The sequence below is a fragment of the Scardinius erythrophthalmus genome (assembly GCF_964197995.2).
Source record: "Scardinius erythrophthalmus genome assembly, chromosome: 23".
Taxonomy (NCBI): domain Eukaryota; kingdom Metazoa; phylum Chordata; class Actinopteri; order Cypriniformes; family Leuciscidae; genus Scardinius; species Scardinius erythrophthalmus.
In genome coordinates, this window is record NC_138243.1 from 29,025,331 (window position 1) to 29,044,596 (window position 19,266).

Below are 19,266 nucleotides of genomic sequence, written 5' to 3' on the forward strand. Positions count from 1 at the left end.
TAGATTAATCTAGATTAATTTCAAAATTAATCTAGATTAATCTAGATTAAAAAAATTAATCTATGCCCACCTCTAATTAAAATAAAGCTTAAATAAAATAAATAGTAAAAATATTAGCCTTTTAACTTTAAATAGTTTTATTTCAGTTTTCGAAGCACTAAAATTACTGACACTAAAAAAAAAGGAAATGAGCTCAATAGAAATAAATAAAACTAAAAGAAAAAACATAAAATTACTAAAACTGAAAATATAAAAGTTAATTAAAAATGCTAATATGAATGAATGAATTTTTATTATTATTATTGTGTCTTGCATACTACTGTATGCCCAGCCCTAATGGGCTTATAAGACACCAATACCACCACAAAAACAAAAAAAAACAAAAACCAGTTGTAAGACAGTAGGCACAACATACATGAACTTATTTAAATAAACAACTCTGCCGCCGCATCCAGGCTTTACAAACAAAAGTAGCCAATTTAAACACATTAAAATTAAACAACCATTTCATCTTGTCGTCATCACTAATCCAGAACATTTCAGGCTTTTTAACAAACAATTCACCAAATAATACATTTCTGAAATCATCTTTATCATCTAATAAACACTATAATATTATATAAACAATACTAAATCAACTCTGTTCCTCCCCTGCATCTGAGTTACATGGTGAAGTTATTGCGTACTTTCATACATGTTTTTTCTCGGTTTTGATGTGCACAAATATGTACTGGAAAGTGTATATTTTAGATGGCATTACTAGTTTTTCAATATTTTTGTTCATTTTTAATATACTTCATGTATTCAATTATTATGTCCTAAAACTTGCATCTTTAAAATTCAGAATAAGATGCACTGATGAATTGTGCACAATCACACCAAGAACATATATTAAAAAAATCTATTTAATGCCATCTTTAACATATTAATAAAAGACATTTATTTCCCGTAGTTGCGCTGTTCTTACCCTATGGTGTCGTGCTGGACGTGTTTGGCATCCAGGCTGGAGTAAAGATCTACCACCGGCTCAAAAGCCCCCAGACGGCAGTACAGAAGCAAAAGCAGCAGTTTGAACTGAGCGTTGGAGGAACTGTGGGAGAGACCTTCTTCTAACATGCCCATAGACTGCCACAACATGTTCTGATCGCCTACAACACACAAACCGCACTCGCTCATCAGTAACATGACAGGTTTGAGTAAAACAGACTCTGAAAATGAGAAGCACACGTACCCGTCTCCAACCACAGGTCTATATAGACATGAGCCGCCATGAGACAGTACATATCTGAGAACTGGAGCTCTGTTTTTAAACAGGACTTCCCTAAAGCAGAAACGAAACAGGAAATTAAAGGACTTCTGTACATTTTTCTAAATGTCATAATCACTGGTTAACAAACAAGTATTCATTACTTCAGTGAGCTCATTGTTTCTGCCTTTATTTCATTGTTTAAATGAACACATTTTAAGCTAACTGTGATTTTGTATATGTACATTTCTGAAATACATAACTCTAAATTGTAATGTGGACTCATGCAATGCTTTGTGTATTGTGAAAAGCGCGATACAAATAAATGTGAACTGAAAACAGATCATTATAGGTCCGTAACAATATATGTAAAATGTTTAATAGAAAATATGACTAGTGCTTGCCGTGGAGAATATAAGAGGCTGGCATTATCAGAGATTGTGTCATTTAAAAAGGAAGAAGTTATAATAGTCCAACCTGCCTATTCATCTGCTTACCGAACTGTAAGCCGTGTCGGTAATGCGCCTTGAGTTCTTTGATGAGGCCCAGTTTGCCGTCGGTGTTGAGCGCATGCTGGAGACCCAGACAGCGGCTGAGCTGCGTCACACACAGATGTCTCTGCAGAGCCCGAGTGTCTCCCGGGAGCGCGAACCCATCCTCTCCTGGAGCGAGCAGCGGCACGGCCTCCATTAGCCTGTTGATGAACTGAGACAGTAGCAAGAACGTTGGAAACATTCGAGAACATCTCGTCCTGTCTAAGTGGTCTGTTCTTAAAGGGATACTTCACCGATTAGCATTAAGCTTTGTATCAGTAGAAACCCGTTAGTATTTTAGAATGACCGTGCTTCCCTCCCTCATGTCCCCCTGAGACGAGAGATTTCTGTATTGTGTGTCTGGAAAAAAAACTCTGATGACGCAAAAATCGCTGTTTTGTCCAGAGGCGAGAGACTCCAGCCAGTAGGAGGAGCTCGTCCCGCATGTCTTCAACCCGCCCATAGGGGGATCTCACGATAAAACGCCGTCTTTTCAGTTTCGAGTCGACTAGTAGCCTAGCTGTATCATTTCTCCCGATACTGCCCTCTGTAACCGGTAGGCGTGGCTTGGGAGTGTCCTCGTAGAGCAGCGAAGCAAGTGCATTCTGGGAGTTGTTGTCTTTCATCCACATGAGCCAAAAGTAAATTTTCTGGCTTTTCTCAGTATAGAAGGCACCAACTTCTAAAATAATGTCACATTTCTACTACATAAATGACCCAATTTAAATACACATTCATCTTTCCAACGGTGAAATATCCCTTTAAATACAAAAAGATGAAAAAAAGAGTGTGATAATGTACAAGTAAGGGTATACCTATAAATATATGCATGCATATATACATACACGCACACATATACAACTGAGATATATATACACACTACCGTTGTATGTTTTTGAAAGTCTCTTATGCTCACCAAGGCTGCATTTATTTAATAATAAATAGTCAAAACAGTAATATTTCTTAAGATAAGGGTCTGAGGCACTCAGGAGGATGAAGATTAAAAAGCCTTTATTAATCCATGGCTAGTCTAATAAAATAAAAACATGCCTTGTAAGATTGTAAGCAATTTTTGTGATACTAGTCATTTAATCATGTGGCTTCCTACCTGCTCAACCTAAGCAGCTGTTATTGATTACTGGTCTTAACAAGGAAGTGAGCTGTTTGACAAACATTTCAAGCCCTGACGAAAGCCTTGTTGGCTGAAACACGTAGGCATGTTTTTATTTTATTAGACTAGCCATGGATTAATAAAGGCTTTTTAATCTTCATCCTCCTGAGTGCCTCAAACCCTTATCTTAAGATATATGTGGATCCCTTGACTGAAGAGCACCGGAGGTATTTACACTTTCACACCCAAGAAGCACTCCTAGCATTTTTCTGCTTTTTGTATCAAAACAGTAATATTGATGAATATTATTACAAGTTAAATTGTACAATTGTACAGTTTATTAAATGTAATTCATTCCTGTGATCAAACTTAAAACAATCTTACCATAAACCAATTATAATAAATGTCATATTTACCTGTGACCTGTCTAACAGGTAGGAAATTGTATAAAGTTATCGAACATTTTATATTCTTAACAGCATAAATCATAAATTAAACAGATTAATCCTTATTAAGGCTAACATTTTCAGTGACATTTGTTCTTTGATTAACATTAACGTCAGACATGACAGCAACTGCTTTAATAGGCTGGTGTGACTAAGATCTGCCGCTGCTGACAGAGAAGCGGATCTGACGCACATCTCATTTTCTCTCAACTCTTTAAAGGGTTAGTTCACCCAAAAATTAAAACTCTGTCAGTAATTACTCACTCTCATGTTGTTCCAACCCCGTAAGACTTTCGTTCATCTTCAAAACACAAATTAACATATTTTTGATGAAATCTGAAAGCTGTCTCACTCCTTCACAGGCTTCTAGGTAATCGACATCTGCCATCACGGAAAAGTTAGTTAAGACATTAGGGATGTCACGGTACCAAAATTCCAGTAGTCGGTACCGATACCATTAAAATTTTCCAGTTCTCGGTACCAATTTCGGTACCACAGCAAAATCTGTTGGAACTATTTTTTCTATTTTATTTAAATATTTGAAAAAAATATTCAATTCAATGACTTAGCCTACTATTTATGACGGTAATCATAAGTAAATTATAACGTTACATATAAGCACTGAAGGCTACATGCTGTTTACACGTAAATATTACTTTGCACACCTTCAAATGCACACATTATTATTATTGGTAGTAGTAGTATTTTTAATACATGGAGACATAGCTAAATCTACTGTACAGTAGCCTAATATAATTATTTCTTTCAATTTCTTCAAGTTAAACCGAACTTTTATTTTGACGGGTTGCCGTGAAGGCCTTTTAGTTTCTGTGTGTATGATATGACGATAGTTTTTCTCAAATGAAACGGTAAAATGCTCATGAAGTGACTCTCAGAGTGGCTCTGGAGATGAATTTCATCATGTCATCATATCGTGAGGCAGCAGAGACTGAAAACAGCGCGAGCGTCACTCGTGCGTCTGTGTGAGGTAAATGAAACCGCGCGTCTGCGCCATTCATTCACACAGAGACAAGCAGAACATGCAGGGCTAATATTTAAATAGTCTTTTTGCGGTTTAATATTCACAGACACTATATATATTGTGGTATATCGGAGCAGTGCTCCTAGTAAAAAAGTTAGTCTGGAGCCCCGCACTTAGATAAACACGGAGCGACTGAAGCAGCTGCCTATTACTGGGTGCCGAATATACCCGGTACTACAGAAATGCTGGTATCGTCACATTTTAAAATTTCAGAACCGACTTGGTACCGAAGTACCTGTACTTTTGACAACACTAAAAGACATCGTTAAAATAGTCCAAGTGACTACAGTGGCTCAACCTTAAGTTTATTAAGCGACGAGAATACTTTTTGTTACACTACGTGAACTCACTCAGAGAAACACACAGAAGAAAATGAATAGTTGAATAAAGTCATTATTTTTGGGGGATTTTTGCACAAAAAGTATTCTCGTCGCTTGATAAACTTAAGGTTGAGCCACTGTACTCACTTGGACTATTTTAACGATGTCTTTACTAACTTTCTGGGCCGGCAAGTTTCAATAACTGAGAAGCCTATGGAGGAGTGAGACAGCTCTCAGATTTCATCAACAATATCTTAATTTGTGTTCTGAAGATGAACGAAAGTCTTACGGGGTTGGAACAACATGAGGGAGAGTAATTACTGACAGAGTTTTCATTTTTGGGTGAACTAACCCTAAGTTCATTTAAGACGTTATTTAACTAATTTAAGACATAACACGTTAATTTGGTCAGCCCTAAATATATATATGAGAAATATGCATTGCATCTTCTTGTGCTAACCTGCACATGTTGGTCAGGTGCGAGTAGGTCCAGAAAGATCTTAAGGTCTGTGATGCAACTTGGCTTGTCTCCAAACTTCACAAAGAACTGGAACATGAGCTCAAGAGGTTCACCTGCGTCATGGTGGGAAAACACGTCAGAAACACACAGCAAACATACAGCCTGTGCCGTGAGTAAACCATCCCGACCCAATCCTGTACCTAGCTGTTGTACTTCAGGAACGCTCCGCTCTCTGAGCCGTCTGATGAGCTCCAGACAGGCCAGGTACGGTCCTCTCAGATGCTTCGACTCCTTCGCATCTTCTGTGGCCAGTCGCTCCTTCATGAAGCTGATGGACTGAGCCACGGAGGCGTGCACCTCTCCTTCTGAAGAACTGCAACACAGAGAGGAACAACACAGCATGCATGAGAACATGAGACAGTATGTGTTCACAATGGCACACTACTTTCTAGTATGCAGTACGTATACTGTGCGCAATATTGATGAAATACCTGTATCACCGACAGGCAGTTTACAATGCAGTGTACTTGACCTTCCATTTCCAGTGTGAAAAATGCTTTCCCAGCTAAATATTTGCATGCAATTAACTTTTTACGTACTGAGCTCCTTCCTGTGGAGGCGTCCAGCTCTGATCAATGAGGTGGAACAAAGAGTCAAAATATAGCAAGTAGAACTGCCAGTCATCAGGGCTGCAGAAAGAAACAAAATCTACCGATTAACACCTTACGTAGCAGAAATTCAATGCTAAACTAGAACAACCTCACTCTGAAGTAGGCCTGTTTTCGACTAAGGATTTTCATAGTCGAATCTGATTCGTTAGATTTTGCCATAGTCGACTGATAGTCGAACCTTTTTTTTTTTTTTTTTTTTAGATAGCAGCTAGATTTTTTCCATTTCAAACAAAAGAGCTTAAAAAACTAAAAGAAAAAAAACTAAAAGAAAAACATGATGTGTAACAAATACCTTTTATTCATTTAAAGCTCCAGTATGCGACTTTGGTATTTGACCACAAGAGGGCGCAGTTTCCAACAATAACAAAGGCGAAGCTTGATGACGCTATGAAGGAGGTGACGATGGGAGATGTGGTTTTTAATGCGTTTTCACCATCTAGCGATGTATCTAAATGGAATTAATGAATCATGATCACGGATGAGGTAATTTATTCGTTTTTGTATTACCTGTATGTCTTATCGTATTATTTTATGTCATCATAATTAATGAACTGCAAGGGACGTGAAATGTTATGCTATATTAGGCTATCCCGTTACAACATACAGCTATTTGTCAAATGATTTGTTTGGTTAATGTTGTGCAGTTTTACGTTTTTTACGGTTAATGCCGTGTTGTTTAACGTGTTCAAACCAATATCTAAAAGTAAATTTGAACGAACATTTGCAAGTAATGACTAAATATTTTTTTTAACATCATCTCCGATTGTAATTGTACTGCCATAATCTCGGTCACCACACGTGATAAAAAGCCTTACCAAAGTACAAAGAGCAATATAACTTTGTTTATAAGTGCTATTATTGACAGTTGCATGTCTTACCTGTCTCAATACACTCGCGAGAGAGTCTCTGACAAGTCCAGACCAGTCTATGGTCCAGACGCGCAGCTCTCTCCATCTCGAAAACGCCTGCCGATATTTATCCGGGTTTTATTCCTCCGTTTGTCACACAGTCCGTGACTCCGCGTGTATCCGAATATGGACGCTTTCGTTTTGTTGGCACTTCAATACTCGCCAAAGAGTTCGTGATCCATAACAGCTATAACCATACAGTCTATGGCTATAACGCTTTAACCACCACTTCCGCATTTTACCATGCGATATTCCGGTGATGTGGGTCATATTTTTTATTTTATTCCTTTTTTTATTCTTTGTCAGATGTCTTTATTGTTTATTGTGATAAGAAAAAAACCTCAATAAAGTTGTAAAAAAAAAAAAAAAAATCCGGTGTGGTGGAACATCCTATCACATGGTCCACACCGGAAAGAAGGATAGAGAGAGCGGACATTGCGTCACTGAGGCGCGACATTTCTTTTCCGGGACGGCCAGTTATTTAAAATCGGAATTTCTCTGAAATAAAAAATCTTTGGAGACTTTTGAGATATTGTAAGTACATAACTGGAGGAAATATATCACACTGTGCAAGTTATTTTTGGAAATTTTATTACAAAATCCCTACATATTGGAGCTTTAAAGCCAGATGAACAAAACATATCACACATATATCATAACATTTCATAAACATGAGGAGCAATATGAGAGAGAAATTTGGTGATCGTTGTTTAGGTACGTTAAACCACGTAAAGCTTTTTCACGCCCATGAGAACCGTGTGGAGTCAACTCACAGCCGCTCCGCTGCCCTGCTGAAAATGTGAAGCAGAAACGCTTAATATCAGATAACGTCCATAATAATTGGACTCTGGGTTCGATTTGTGACTATTTTCAGTGGTTATGAGGAGCAATATGAGAGGAAAATTTGGTAATCATTGTTTAGGTACATTAAACCACATAAAGCTTTTTTCACGTTAGGACTTATAAAGCCCCTGAGAACCGTGTGGAGTCAACCCACAGCCGCTCCGCAGCCCTGCTGAAAATGTGAAGCAGATTTTTGAATACATTTTTATTTATTTACATTAGTAAGCTACAGGACATCTCTTTCAAAACATGACCTGCGCGAAAGCGAAAAACATTTTTTATTTGTACCCAGCCCTTCTGAAAATGCGAATGCGTCTCTGTCCCCAGCACATTTCAAACCAAACTGACGCCCATGTATTCGACTATGAGGTTCATACTCGAATCAGACCTCTCCGAATCGAATCGTCGAATCCTCGACTATTAGAAGTCAGCCCTACTCTGAAGTAGCCATTTATGTTCAAGGAACAGAATAGGGCTGACTTCTAATAGTCGAGGATTCGACGATTCGATTCGGAAAGGTCTGATTCGACTATGAACCTCATAGTCGAATACATGGGCGTCAGTTTGGTTTGAAATGTGCTGGGGACAGAGACGCATTCGCATTTTCAGAAGGGCTGGGTACAAATAAAAAATGTTTTTCGCTTTCGCGCAGGTCATGTTTTGAAAGAGATGTCCTGTAGCTTACTAATGTAAATAAATAAAAATGTATTCAAAAATCTGCTTCACATTTTCAGCAGGGCTGCGGAGCGGCTGTGGGTTGACTCCACACGGTTCTCATGGGCTTTATAAGTCCTAACGTGAAAAAAGCTTTACGTGGTTTAATGTACAACAATGATTACCAAATTTCCCTCTCATATTGCTCCTCATAACCACTGAAAATGGTAAAAAAATCAAACCCAGAGTCCAATTATTATGGACGTTATCTGATATTAAGCGTTTCTGCTTCACATTTTCAGCAGGGCTGCGGAGCGGCTGTGAGTTGACTCCACACGGTTCTCATGGGCGTGAAAAAGCTTTACGTGGTTTAACGTACCTAAACAACGATCACCAAATTTCTCTCTCATATTGCTCCTCATGTTTATAAAATGTTATGATGCATGTGTGATATGTTTTGTTCATCTGGCTTTAAATGAATAAAAGGTATTTGTTACACACCATGTTTTTCTTTCCGTTTTTTTAGCTCTTTTGTTTGAAATGGAAAAAATCTAGCAGCTATCTTAAAAAAAAATTAAAAAAAAAGGTTCGACTATCAGTCGACTTCGGCAAAATCTAACGAATCAGATTCGACTATGAAAATCCTTAGTCGAAAACAGCCCTAGAACAGAAAGTCAAGTGATGAGTAGTGGACTCACTTCTTCAGGAGCAGTTTGCAGGACAGCGCGTTGCACTCGGCCCAGCGCTCCAGACGGCGATACAGCATCATGCATTTGTTCTCACGGCTCTGCAGTTCACTGGTCAGCTTCTCTGAGGGAGAAAAACACAAAGCTAAATGACTGAGAGGCCAGGCACGGCGTTATGGGTGGGCCTGACGGGCCTAGGCCCACCCACTTTTTAATAGGCCCACCCAAAACGTTTCTTAAAAAAAAAAAAAAAAAACTTTTAATATATTCTAATTTTGTCAAGAATTATAAAAAATCGTCAATAAGCTCATAATTTGTGCTAAAATAGTCTAAATGTTTAGTTTTAAAAACAATTTTAAAAAGCTGGTTATGTCTATTTTGATGTTTGTAGGTCCGTCCTATGCACCGAAACTTTTTACAATGCAACAAAATATTTAAAGAGCATCAAGCTATTAAAATCTATATTATGTATACGCACAGATAATATAACAGTATATTAGTCAGTCATTTTTATTAGGTTAAACAGTGATTGGATAACGTTTTTAAAGTTTTTAATTTAAGGCCCACCCACAATTGGTCTGGCCCATCCAAAACTGGAATCCTGGTGCCATGCCTGTGAGAGGCATTAAAAAAATAAACTGGAAGGTTTGCACATTCTTCGCAATACAAATGTGAACAGAAATGTTAATGGTAGAAGCATAGTACACCCCCAATCTTTGGATTTTTTCCCCCCTCAATTTATTTCAAGTTTCTCCACATAAACAGAAAACATCATACAATTACAATTACCATTGATTGATATCTGTACTCAGTGGATTATAATGGATAAGTGCGTCAGGTGTTAAAGTGACAGCAGCCTAAAATACCTGCTGCCAAATTAAGAGATAGTATTAAAAAATATCTATATTGCAGTTTTCCCCCCATGGTATCGATGTCGAAATTGTGGTCATGAAAATGCTGAGTGGCTAGTTACTTTGGAAAACCACTAGTCACAGTGACTGGAGAGCAAAAAAGTTTAAATCAAGCCCTGTCTGTACTTGTATATTATTTAGCATAGTGGTTTTTTGGTTGGGTATTAAAATGATGATTTAAAATGATGATTTAAACGTGCTGTAAATAAAATTCTGTTGGGTATTTTGAGCTAAAACTTACACATACACACTCTGGAGACATCAGAGACTTATTTTACATCTTGTGAAAAGGGGCATAATAGGTCCCCTTTAAGGTTGCATGGTTCAAACACAATGAAAACATATATAACATACATATTTACAATAACAATATTTATTGATAACTAACGAAAAAAAAAAATCTTAGCGTTGAGCCCTGTTGACAGTAATATTTTGTAACATTATAAATGTCTTTACTGTCTTTGATCAATTTAATGTATTTTTTGCTGAATAAAGTATTAATTTCTTAAAAAAAAATCTTTCCCAGACTTGAACTGTAGTATATGTGTATGTGTATATACATATCTCTCTCTCTCTATATATATATATCTCTCTATACATATAACACACATATACACACACACATATATATGTATATATATATATATATATATATAGAGAGAGAGAGAGAGAGAGAGTGTCTCTCCCTCTCCCTCTATATATATATCTATCTCTCTCTCTATATATATATATATATATATGTGTGTAATATATATCTATATCTATATATATATATACACACACACACCTCTCTCTCTATATATATATATCTTTCTCTCTCTCTCTCTCTCTCTCTCTCTCTCTCTCTCTCTACATATACATATACATATATATATATATATATATATATATATATATATATATATATATATATATATATATATAACACACATATACACAAATATATGTGTGTGTGTTATATATATATATATATATATATGTATATGTATATGTAGAGAGAGAGAGAGAGAGAGAGAGAGAGAGAGACTCTCTCTCTCTATATATCTATATATCTCTCTCTCTCTATCTATCTATACACACACATAAAATATATATATATATATATATATATATATATATATATATATATATATATATATGGTAAATGGTAAATGGACTGCATTTATATAGCGCTTTCACAGACCTATGGCCACCAAAGCGCTTTACATAGCCTCACATTCACCCATTCACTCACTCATTCACACACCGACGGCGGTGTCTAGGCCTGTCACGATAACAAATTTTGCTGGACGATAAATTGTCCAAGAAATTATCGCGATAAACGATAATATTGTCGTACTGAGACCATTTTCATTTAATATAATTATAATGGCATAATAATGCAGGTACACCTTTTCAACGATCTATAAACTTTTATTTCTAAAGAATATTAAACATTGAAAACGGAAAACATTTTAAATATCCAAAAAAATGAACAAAACAACCAAAAACAATGAAAGCAATGGACTCTTAGTGTCTGTTAACAAAATAAATGTCTGTTAATAAAAAAAAAATGAAACAAAATTGCACTTCAAAAAATATTAAATATTAGGCTTTAGACATTATTAAATAGTGATACATTCCATAACAGGCAAAACTGACAGTTAGGACCTTTGTAAACAAATAAAAAAGCCTCAACAAGCCATATCACCCAAATTTTGCACTGTTACTCCTGTTACTTTGTCAAGTGATTGTGTACTGTCGGGAAGACAGAGACGCACTTTATTGCGTGCATGCTACGCACTGAAAATACTTGGTTAGGATTAGGGGTGAGGAGTGCGTGCGTATTACACGCCATAAAGAGTGTATCATATGCACGCAAAAACTATTTTTGGCATATAAATGGCACGAGAAATAACATTTGTGGTATAGATATGCATTTTCATGTGATAGGGCTCGCTGTCGCAACTCACAACTAGCGTCTTCTCTCTCTCCCGGCAGTAGCCGCAAACAGTCCCGCGGCCGCCGGCGCTTTCCCATACAAAGACCATGTGACTGACAAGCGCCGCCTTCCCACACAAAGACCATGCAACTGACAACAAGAGGGTTCACTCCTCCTATACGCTAAAGAACCGAGCGAGAGTGGTCATCCAGTCTCTTTGGTAGAGAGAGAGAGACGAGGAAAACAAACAAGCATGAAAATTGAATTATCGCGGCCGGAAAAATTATCGAGCTCATTTTTTTTTAGTGCGATTAATCGACTTATCGACTATCGCGACAGGCCTAGCGGTGTCAGCCATGCAAGGCGCCATCCAGCTCGTCGGGAGCAGCTGGGGTTAGGTGTCTTGCTCATGGACACCTCGACACTTGGTCAGGTGGAACCGGGGATTGAACCACCAACCTTTCGGTTTGTAGACAATCTACATGAACCACTGAGCCACTGCCGCCCCGGCAGTATATATACACACATATATATACACACACACATATACACATCTATATCTACATTTTTAACCTAATTATGTCTATGTACAATGCAGGTTATTTAATACCAAAAATAGATTTGAACTATAACGTGCCATTTACTTGGAGTAAAAACACCAGGCATTTGTAACTGCTGTTCAGTTTTACATTCGCATCATCTCTGGTATGACAGCAATATAAAGACATTCAACTGGAAATAATCCAGAATATTCCTTTGAAGAACACCATTTTTTTTCTCCTCACCTCCGAGTGGCCCCTGAACCACCTCCAGCGCCTCCACATATTTCCCCAAACGCTCCAAGATCATGAAGTACAGCTGGACCTGGAACAGCCAATGGAAAATACATCATAAGCTTTAAACCGCCGAAATAAACAGAAACAGATTATTGATAACACATCCTACCTCAGCTTCTGCCTCTATTTTCTCCTCCTTAACCATTTTCTCCACCATACGCTCAGCTAACGGCAGGAACATGGTGTGAGAGAGCTTTTCGTCTTGTGCCGAGATGGCCTGAAACACACATGACGGGGCTGATGGAGAAATGTACTGATGGACATTGGAAAGGCAATCTTGTACATTTATTTTGTTCTGCATTGGTTCATGTATTGTTTATGCAAGTGAGAAAACAAACCTGCATCACCAAGCTCATAACCGACCAGAAGTAATACGGGTTTTTGGGGACAATTTTATACAGCGCCATTCCAGCCTGTCAGAAAGTGAAGAGACAGAAACATCTTTCAACATAAACAATGATTTAGGAGGTTCACGATTAATAATGCAGCTCCATTTAAACCAAAATCTCAATTTTAAATTGCGATTATCAAATTGCAACGGCTGCTATTTAATTAAATGAATACATGTTGCATGAGTGAAGCGCAGCACTGTGTTCATTTACACGCAAGCAGCTCATGATCTGGTGTTTGCTATGGAAGCTTGTTTCTGCCACAGAATAAAACATTTTAAAAGATAATTGCGACTTTTTATCTCACAATTGCGAGTTTACATCTCGCAATTCTGGCTTTATTTCTCAGAATTGCGAGATATAGTCAGAATTGCGTGAATTAAAATCTGAATTGCGTGAAATAAAGTCAGAATTGCGAGATAGTCAGAATTGCGAGATATAGTCAGAATTGCGTGAAATAAAGTGGCAATTGTGTCTTATAATGTCAGAATTGCAAGATATAAAGTCAGAATTGTGTGAAATAGTCACAATTGCGTCTTATAAAGTCAGAATTCTGACCTCTTTTCTCAGAATTGTGAGATATAAAGTCCAATTCTAAGGAAAAAAATACCCTTTTTTTACCTCAGAATAGATTATATCTCACAATTCTGACTTTATAAGACACTATTGTGACTTTATGCAATTCTGACTTTATAACACACTATTGCGACTTTATGCAATTCTGACTTTATAACACACTATTGCGACTTTATGCAATTCTGACTTTATATCTCCCAATTGCGTATTATAAAGTCAGAATTACGAGATATAAACATGCAATTCTGAGAAAAAAAATCAGAATTAAGTATATTTCTTGCAATTGCGAGTTTATATCTCATAATTCTGACTTTCTAACACGCAATTGCGACTTTATATCACGCAATTTTGACTTAACACACAATTGCGACTTTATATCACGCAATTCTGACTTTATAACTGCAATTGCGACTTTATATCACGTAATTCTGAGAAAAAAAGTCAGAATTGTGAGATTAAAAAGTCGCAATTACCTTTTTTATTTTTCATTCTGTGGCGGAAACAAGCTTCCACAGATTGCAGCATCTGTTCACAGTAAACGCTGCTCCACACAAACTCCATCTCCACATCTGCTCTGAGTTTGAGGCGCATGTTACATGGATTTGGAAAAGCAACATGTGCCAACCATCTTCCCAAAATTGCAATGCGCTTATAAAGCAGCTGTTACCAATAAAAGAAAAGCTTTAAAGGGATAGTTCACCAAAAAATGATAATTCTGTCATCATTTACTAACAACTAAGTCCATACCTGTATGAATTCTTTCTTCTGCTGAACACAAAAGAAGATATTTTGAAGAATATGGGTAATAAAACAGTTGATGGACACAGTTGAGAACAGTTGAACTCAACCCATTGAGTTCCATAGTATGGAAAAAAATGACTATGCAAGGCAACCATTTGGCAACAGACATTCTTCGAAATATCTTCTTTTGTGTTCAGCAGAAGAAAAAAAATTAATACAGGTTTGGAACGACTTGCGGGTGAGTGAATGATGACAGAATTAAAATTTTTGTGTGAATGTCCCTTTAAGAGCTCCCTGCGGTTTTCCGCCAAAATAAAAGACCAATGATTTATCGTTTAAATTAAGGAAGCCATACATATAAGTACTCTACATTTTTTTTATATAAATATCACTTTTTTATTTTACAGTGAAATTTTATATTTTATTTTGTACCTTTTTTGGCCACATTTTTAAATCGCAAGTGACCCTTCGCAGGGAGTTTGATTGACAGGCGATCTGACCAATCAAAATCCGCCGAATACGCCATTTTTGTCTGACAAAGCAGTCAGGAGAGTTAGTAGATTAACGTTAGAGGATTTGAACTTGAAAAACGGAGTGTATTGACGTCTTTCCGCAGTTAAAACAACATTCCTTCTTATGTTCATTCATGTTTATTTGATGCTATAAATGAACTAGAAGGAAGAGATGATCGGTTCACGAGCAGCTTTAACTGAGCGCTCTGTCAGACACATTAAAGAGCCACAAAACGGTATTTATTGTTTAAATTTCTTAAAAAAAATGGCCAAATTTGAAAGTTGAGTCTTTGTTTCATATCAAAAGTAATCTGGTCTGTCCTGTCTGTCAGTGTCCTGCTCCACGATGTGTGTTTCACTGTGTGAGAACATTGTGGGGCGTGAGAGAGGCGTGGCTTGTCGGACATAGCCACAGTAACTAAAGGGGGCGTGTCTTTGCGAATGGTCAATTGCAATTAGATTTCCCCCCACCCAAATTAAGCTCCTGTAATGATTGATGACATCAGAGCGAACACAAACAGAACCTGTTGCATTTTCTTGTACTCTCCGACCCGAGCGTAGGCCATGAAGAGGTGAGAGTGGTACTCCTCGCTTGTTGGAACTTTCCGGACTGCGGCTTCATAAAGCTTGGTCACTAATTCGGCTACAGAGAGAAAAAGCACAAACGCAAGTTTCGTGGTATTAGTCCATTTGAATTAGCGGATTTCAGTTCTGTGTCAGTGCTTTTAACACTCACGCCGGTGCATTTCTCTGTAGAGGATAGTCAGTGCCTGCAGAGAGTTGTCATCTGTTGGTTCGAGAACGGCCACTTCCTGTGCCAGCGTGAAGGCTTCTTCCTGTCTGCCAGTGCGCTGCAGACCAATCGCCTTCAAGACCTGCAAATAAATGCATCCAGGGCTAATTTATCAATCTAGATGGTCAGATTCATACATTTTTTTTCGTTCTTAAACAATGCCTTTTGTGTCGACCTCTATCCACAGCGTCATGTGAAGTACAGCGTTAATCCATCAGTTCTGCTGATGCTTCGTGACAATTAGTTTAAGCTAGACATGGACACTGGAACCAATCGCAGCCTGAGCTGACCAGAGTGAAACAGTGTTTGCTAGGGCTGCACAATTAAGTTTAGTGTGTGATTATTACAGCAGTATGAACTGACCACAATATCTGAGGACTTTTAAGGTAATCAGCTAGTTAATTTATGGTTGCCGTTTTATTCTATTTTAATATTCGAACGTTAGAGAAAAGAAGAAAAATATATATCTCCATATATATTATGCAATGGACATTGGTTATGATTATCTTTGCTCGTTCCTTTGAAGGCATCCCGAGTAAAACAGCTTTATGTTTAATGAAGCACATACAAAAGACCTGAACCGGAAGCGATGCAACCTGTTTTACAGAAGGTTGTTGTGCGTAAAGCCCGGGACACACCATACCGACGCCAAAGAACTAGCGCTGATGAAACTAGCGCCGACTGTGTTGTCGGGGTAAAAAGCTGCACTTGAACACACCGAGAGAAGTATAGCCGACTGTCAGCTAGGATGCGTGTTCTGCATCTGCGTGTAAATGAGACAACTGTCTATTTCTGCAGATATATTCATCTATATTCGTCATTCAAAAAGGGAAACTGCAGATACACACACCATAAACAAAGCAGTGCGTTCTTACCGTTTTGAATATCAATCATTCTAAACACTTTCTTTATTCCACTCCGCTCATGTTAAAGGGGGGGTGAAACACTCAGTTTCAGTCAATCTCATGTTAATCTTGAGTACCTATAAAGTAGTATTGCATCCTTCATATCTCCAAAAAGTCTTTAGTTTTATTATATTTATAAAAGAAAGATAGGCTGTACCGAGTCTTTCCGGAAAAAAACGAGCGGCTGGAGGCGGGCCGTGTGGGCGGAGCTAAAGAATCACGAGCGCTGTTCACTGTTTACTTGCTGTACTGACGCGCCGATAGCTAACAACACACAGACATTTGAAGCAGTTTTACTCACCGCCTGCGGTTCCAACGCACGACCGTGAACCTTTATCGTTGGGACTGCTCCATCCTTAAGCATTAGACGATCTGCAAATCCGGTGAATACTTCCCTAAAGCCGAGCACAGCGCTTTGATGGGCGTACTGCTTTCGCTCTCTCGCTCTGGTCTACGGGTGCGCGCGGCTTTCCGGGAGAAGTGCCTTTAGGACCCGTATAAGGAAATTCCGCCCCATCTGACGTCACACAGGCCCATACTCGAAAAAAACTTTCCGAAACTTGTGACAAACCGGAAGGACAATTTTTGCCACAGAAATACTCCTTCAAACGTACAACTTTATTTTTGAAACTTTGTCCATGTTTAGCATGAGAATCCAACTCTTTAACAGTGTAAAAAACTCAGTATGCATGAAATAGCATTTCACCCCCCCTTTAATATTGAAATATTCGCCAAGGAACACTCAGGTAAGATGACGTAACATTAGAACAGCCTTCTATCTGTACCGTTTTTACTTTGCTCGCTGTTTTGCTATTATTCTCGCGCACTGACTCGTTCACTAAGCTGAACAGCCAATCAGAGTTCTCTCTCTCACCGACGGCGATTCAACATGTCGAATTGGCCGAATAAAGCAGACAAGGAGCCATTTCAGCCAACGGTGCAGAACACACTGAGAAAACTTAGTTATTTCTAACTGGATGTGGAGTTCTGGAGTATAAAAAATAAATAAATAAATAAATACACACCTTTGCACAGTGAAGATCTTTGTGCTTCTTAAGCAGTTTGTCGGCCTGCTGGATTGCCATCTTGTTATTGCCATTGTCCAGGTAATCTAGAAGAGAAATTCATGTTCAATAACAGCACAGCACCAGTGCGGAAGTTACCAACATCTCTGACGCTTACAGAAGAGATACCAAGTGTTTCCATCATTCAAGTGTGAATTTAAATAAAATTATGGATGCACGATATCCGCCACAGCATTGGCATCGGCCAATGTATCACATGTATAAAGACGATAATTAATGTATTATTTCCTTCAGCTGAGATACTTCAGATGCACAGTTCGACATGCTGGTTTTGAATGGCTTGAAATATGATTGGAATCACTTCAAAAAAGGAAAATACGGTGTTACATGTGCAGCGCCTGTCATATTGGCTACATAAATTTATAATGAGAACATCATAATTGTGTGCCTGGGTCACGGCTTTCAATGGTAAGACTTTAGTTTTTGCAATCAGACAAATTTGATATCAACCAATATATCGGATAGCGGCTTTCAAATATAAAGAATTATCGGTTATCGGGCAAAACTTTCATATAGGTGCATCCCTAAAAAAGAATATTCTGTCATGATTTACTCACCTTCATGTAGTTACAAACCGTTCTTTTTGATTTCATGCAGGTTTAGAACAGCATGAGTGAGTAAACAATGACAAAATAACTCAACTATCGCTTTAACCAGTCCGTTTAACTCTTGATTCATAGAAATGGTCAGTTTTTTAGCCTTGAGTGGGATTATAAGTGGAGAAAATGCTACAGAAATGTAGAATATGACCGCTTTAAAATGGGTATATGGGTAGATAGTACATTCAATGTTGCTAAAACACAAGTGAGGGTATAACAGCATCAGTGATCAGGACCGAACGCCTGCCACTGCATCACTCAAAACATGCACGGCTCAGACAGACCCCTGACTGTGAGAACGTTCTCTCACCGGCTGCACGGTGCAGGATCCCCCTCCCTTCCCATGAGCCTCTCTGCTAAAAACACAGGCCCATGTCGCATGACAGCTGGATGCCAAAATTAACCAGGCCAGACTGTAGATTTGGACTTTCAAGAGAACAGCTCCTTGTCATACATCCAAATAGCATCTTTCCTTATAACTGTTATATTTCTAATCAATCACCCACGCAAATACCGATCGATTTCACACATTAGGACGGCAAGACTGCAGAATAAAGGTCGTGGATCTATTGACCGTGATAAACCTCACATGCACAGTGTAGTAGAACAATTGCATGTTATTGACATAATATTCCATTCAAAATTGTTTAAAATATTGGATAGGCCTATTATAAAACACTTTGATTTTCAATTTGAAAATCAATTCAATTTGGTGCACAAATCCGCAGTCTTGAACTCTGGACCTGGAATTATATTTGAAAATCAATATACAAAATTGCAATTATACAATTCTGGTCCTGGTTGCTGATTGGTTAAAAACAGCATTCTAGTTTTTTTTTTATAAAAACATGATAGAATTAATTTAATAAGTTAAATATAATATTATTTAATAAAAACCTTTCTTAAATATATATGTAATTGATTAATTGTTTTATAAAAACCAGTAAGGCAGATCATGTAATAACCATGTAACTTTAAATAGAAAATTTAATGACTTTATTGCAATGTAAGCACCATAAAATATGCAAATACATTAATGTCTACAACATGCATAAGCATTAAATACATATGTGATAAT

General features: G+C 37.7%; 1 protein-coding gene across 2 annotated transcripts in view; it reads right to left on the reverse strand.

Moving 5' to 3' along the window:
- The window catches only part of naa25 (N-alpha-acetyltransferase 25, NatB auxiliary subunit), a 28,868-nt gene that overhangs the window by 8,785 nt on the left and 817 nt on the right, over positions 1 to 19,266 (reverse strand). For both annotated transcript variants that reach the window (XM_081354958.1, XM_081354957.1), the window contains exons 2-14: positions 17,530 to 17,615; positions 15,543 to 15,681; positions 15,331 to 15,449; positions 12,927 to 13,001; positions 12,698 to 12,805; positions 12,538 to 12,616; positions 8,933 to 9,044; positions 5,758 to 5,847; positions 5,359 to 5,531; positions 5,159 to 5,271; positions 1,744 to 1,951; positions 1,232 to 1,321; positions 968 to 1,148 (exon numbers count right to left, since the gene is read on the reverse strand). In XM_081354958.1, the coding sequence (XP_081211084.1) occupies positions 968 to 1,148; positions 1,232 to 1,321; positions 1,744 to 1,951; positions 5,159 to 5,271; positions 5,359 to 5,531; positions 5,758 to 5,847; positions 8,933 to 9,044; positions 12,538 to 12,616; positions 12,698 to 12,805; positions 12,927 to 13,001; positions 15,331 to 15,449; positions 15,543 to 15,681; positions 17,530 to 17,615 (1,573 nt within the window). The remainder of the gene's footprint in view (positions 1 to 967; positions 1,149 to 1,231; positions 1,322 to 1,743; positions 1,952 to 5,158; positions 5,272 to 5,358; positions 5,532 to 5,757; positions 5,848 to 8,932; positions 9,045 to 12,537; positions 12,617 to 12,697; positions 12,806 to 12,926; positions 13,002 to 15,330; positions 15,450 to 15,542; positions 15,682 to 17,529; positions 17,616 to 19,266) is intronic.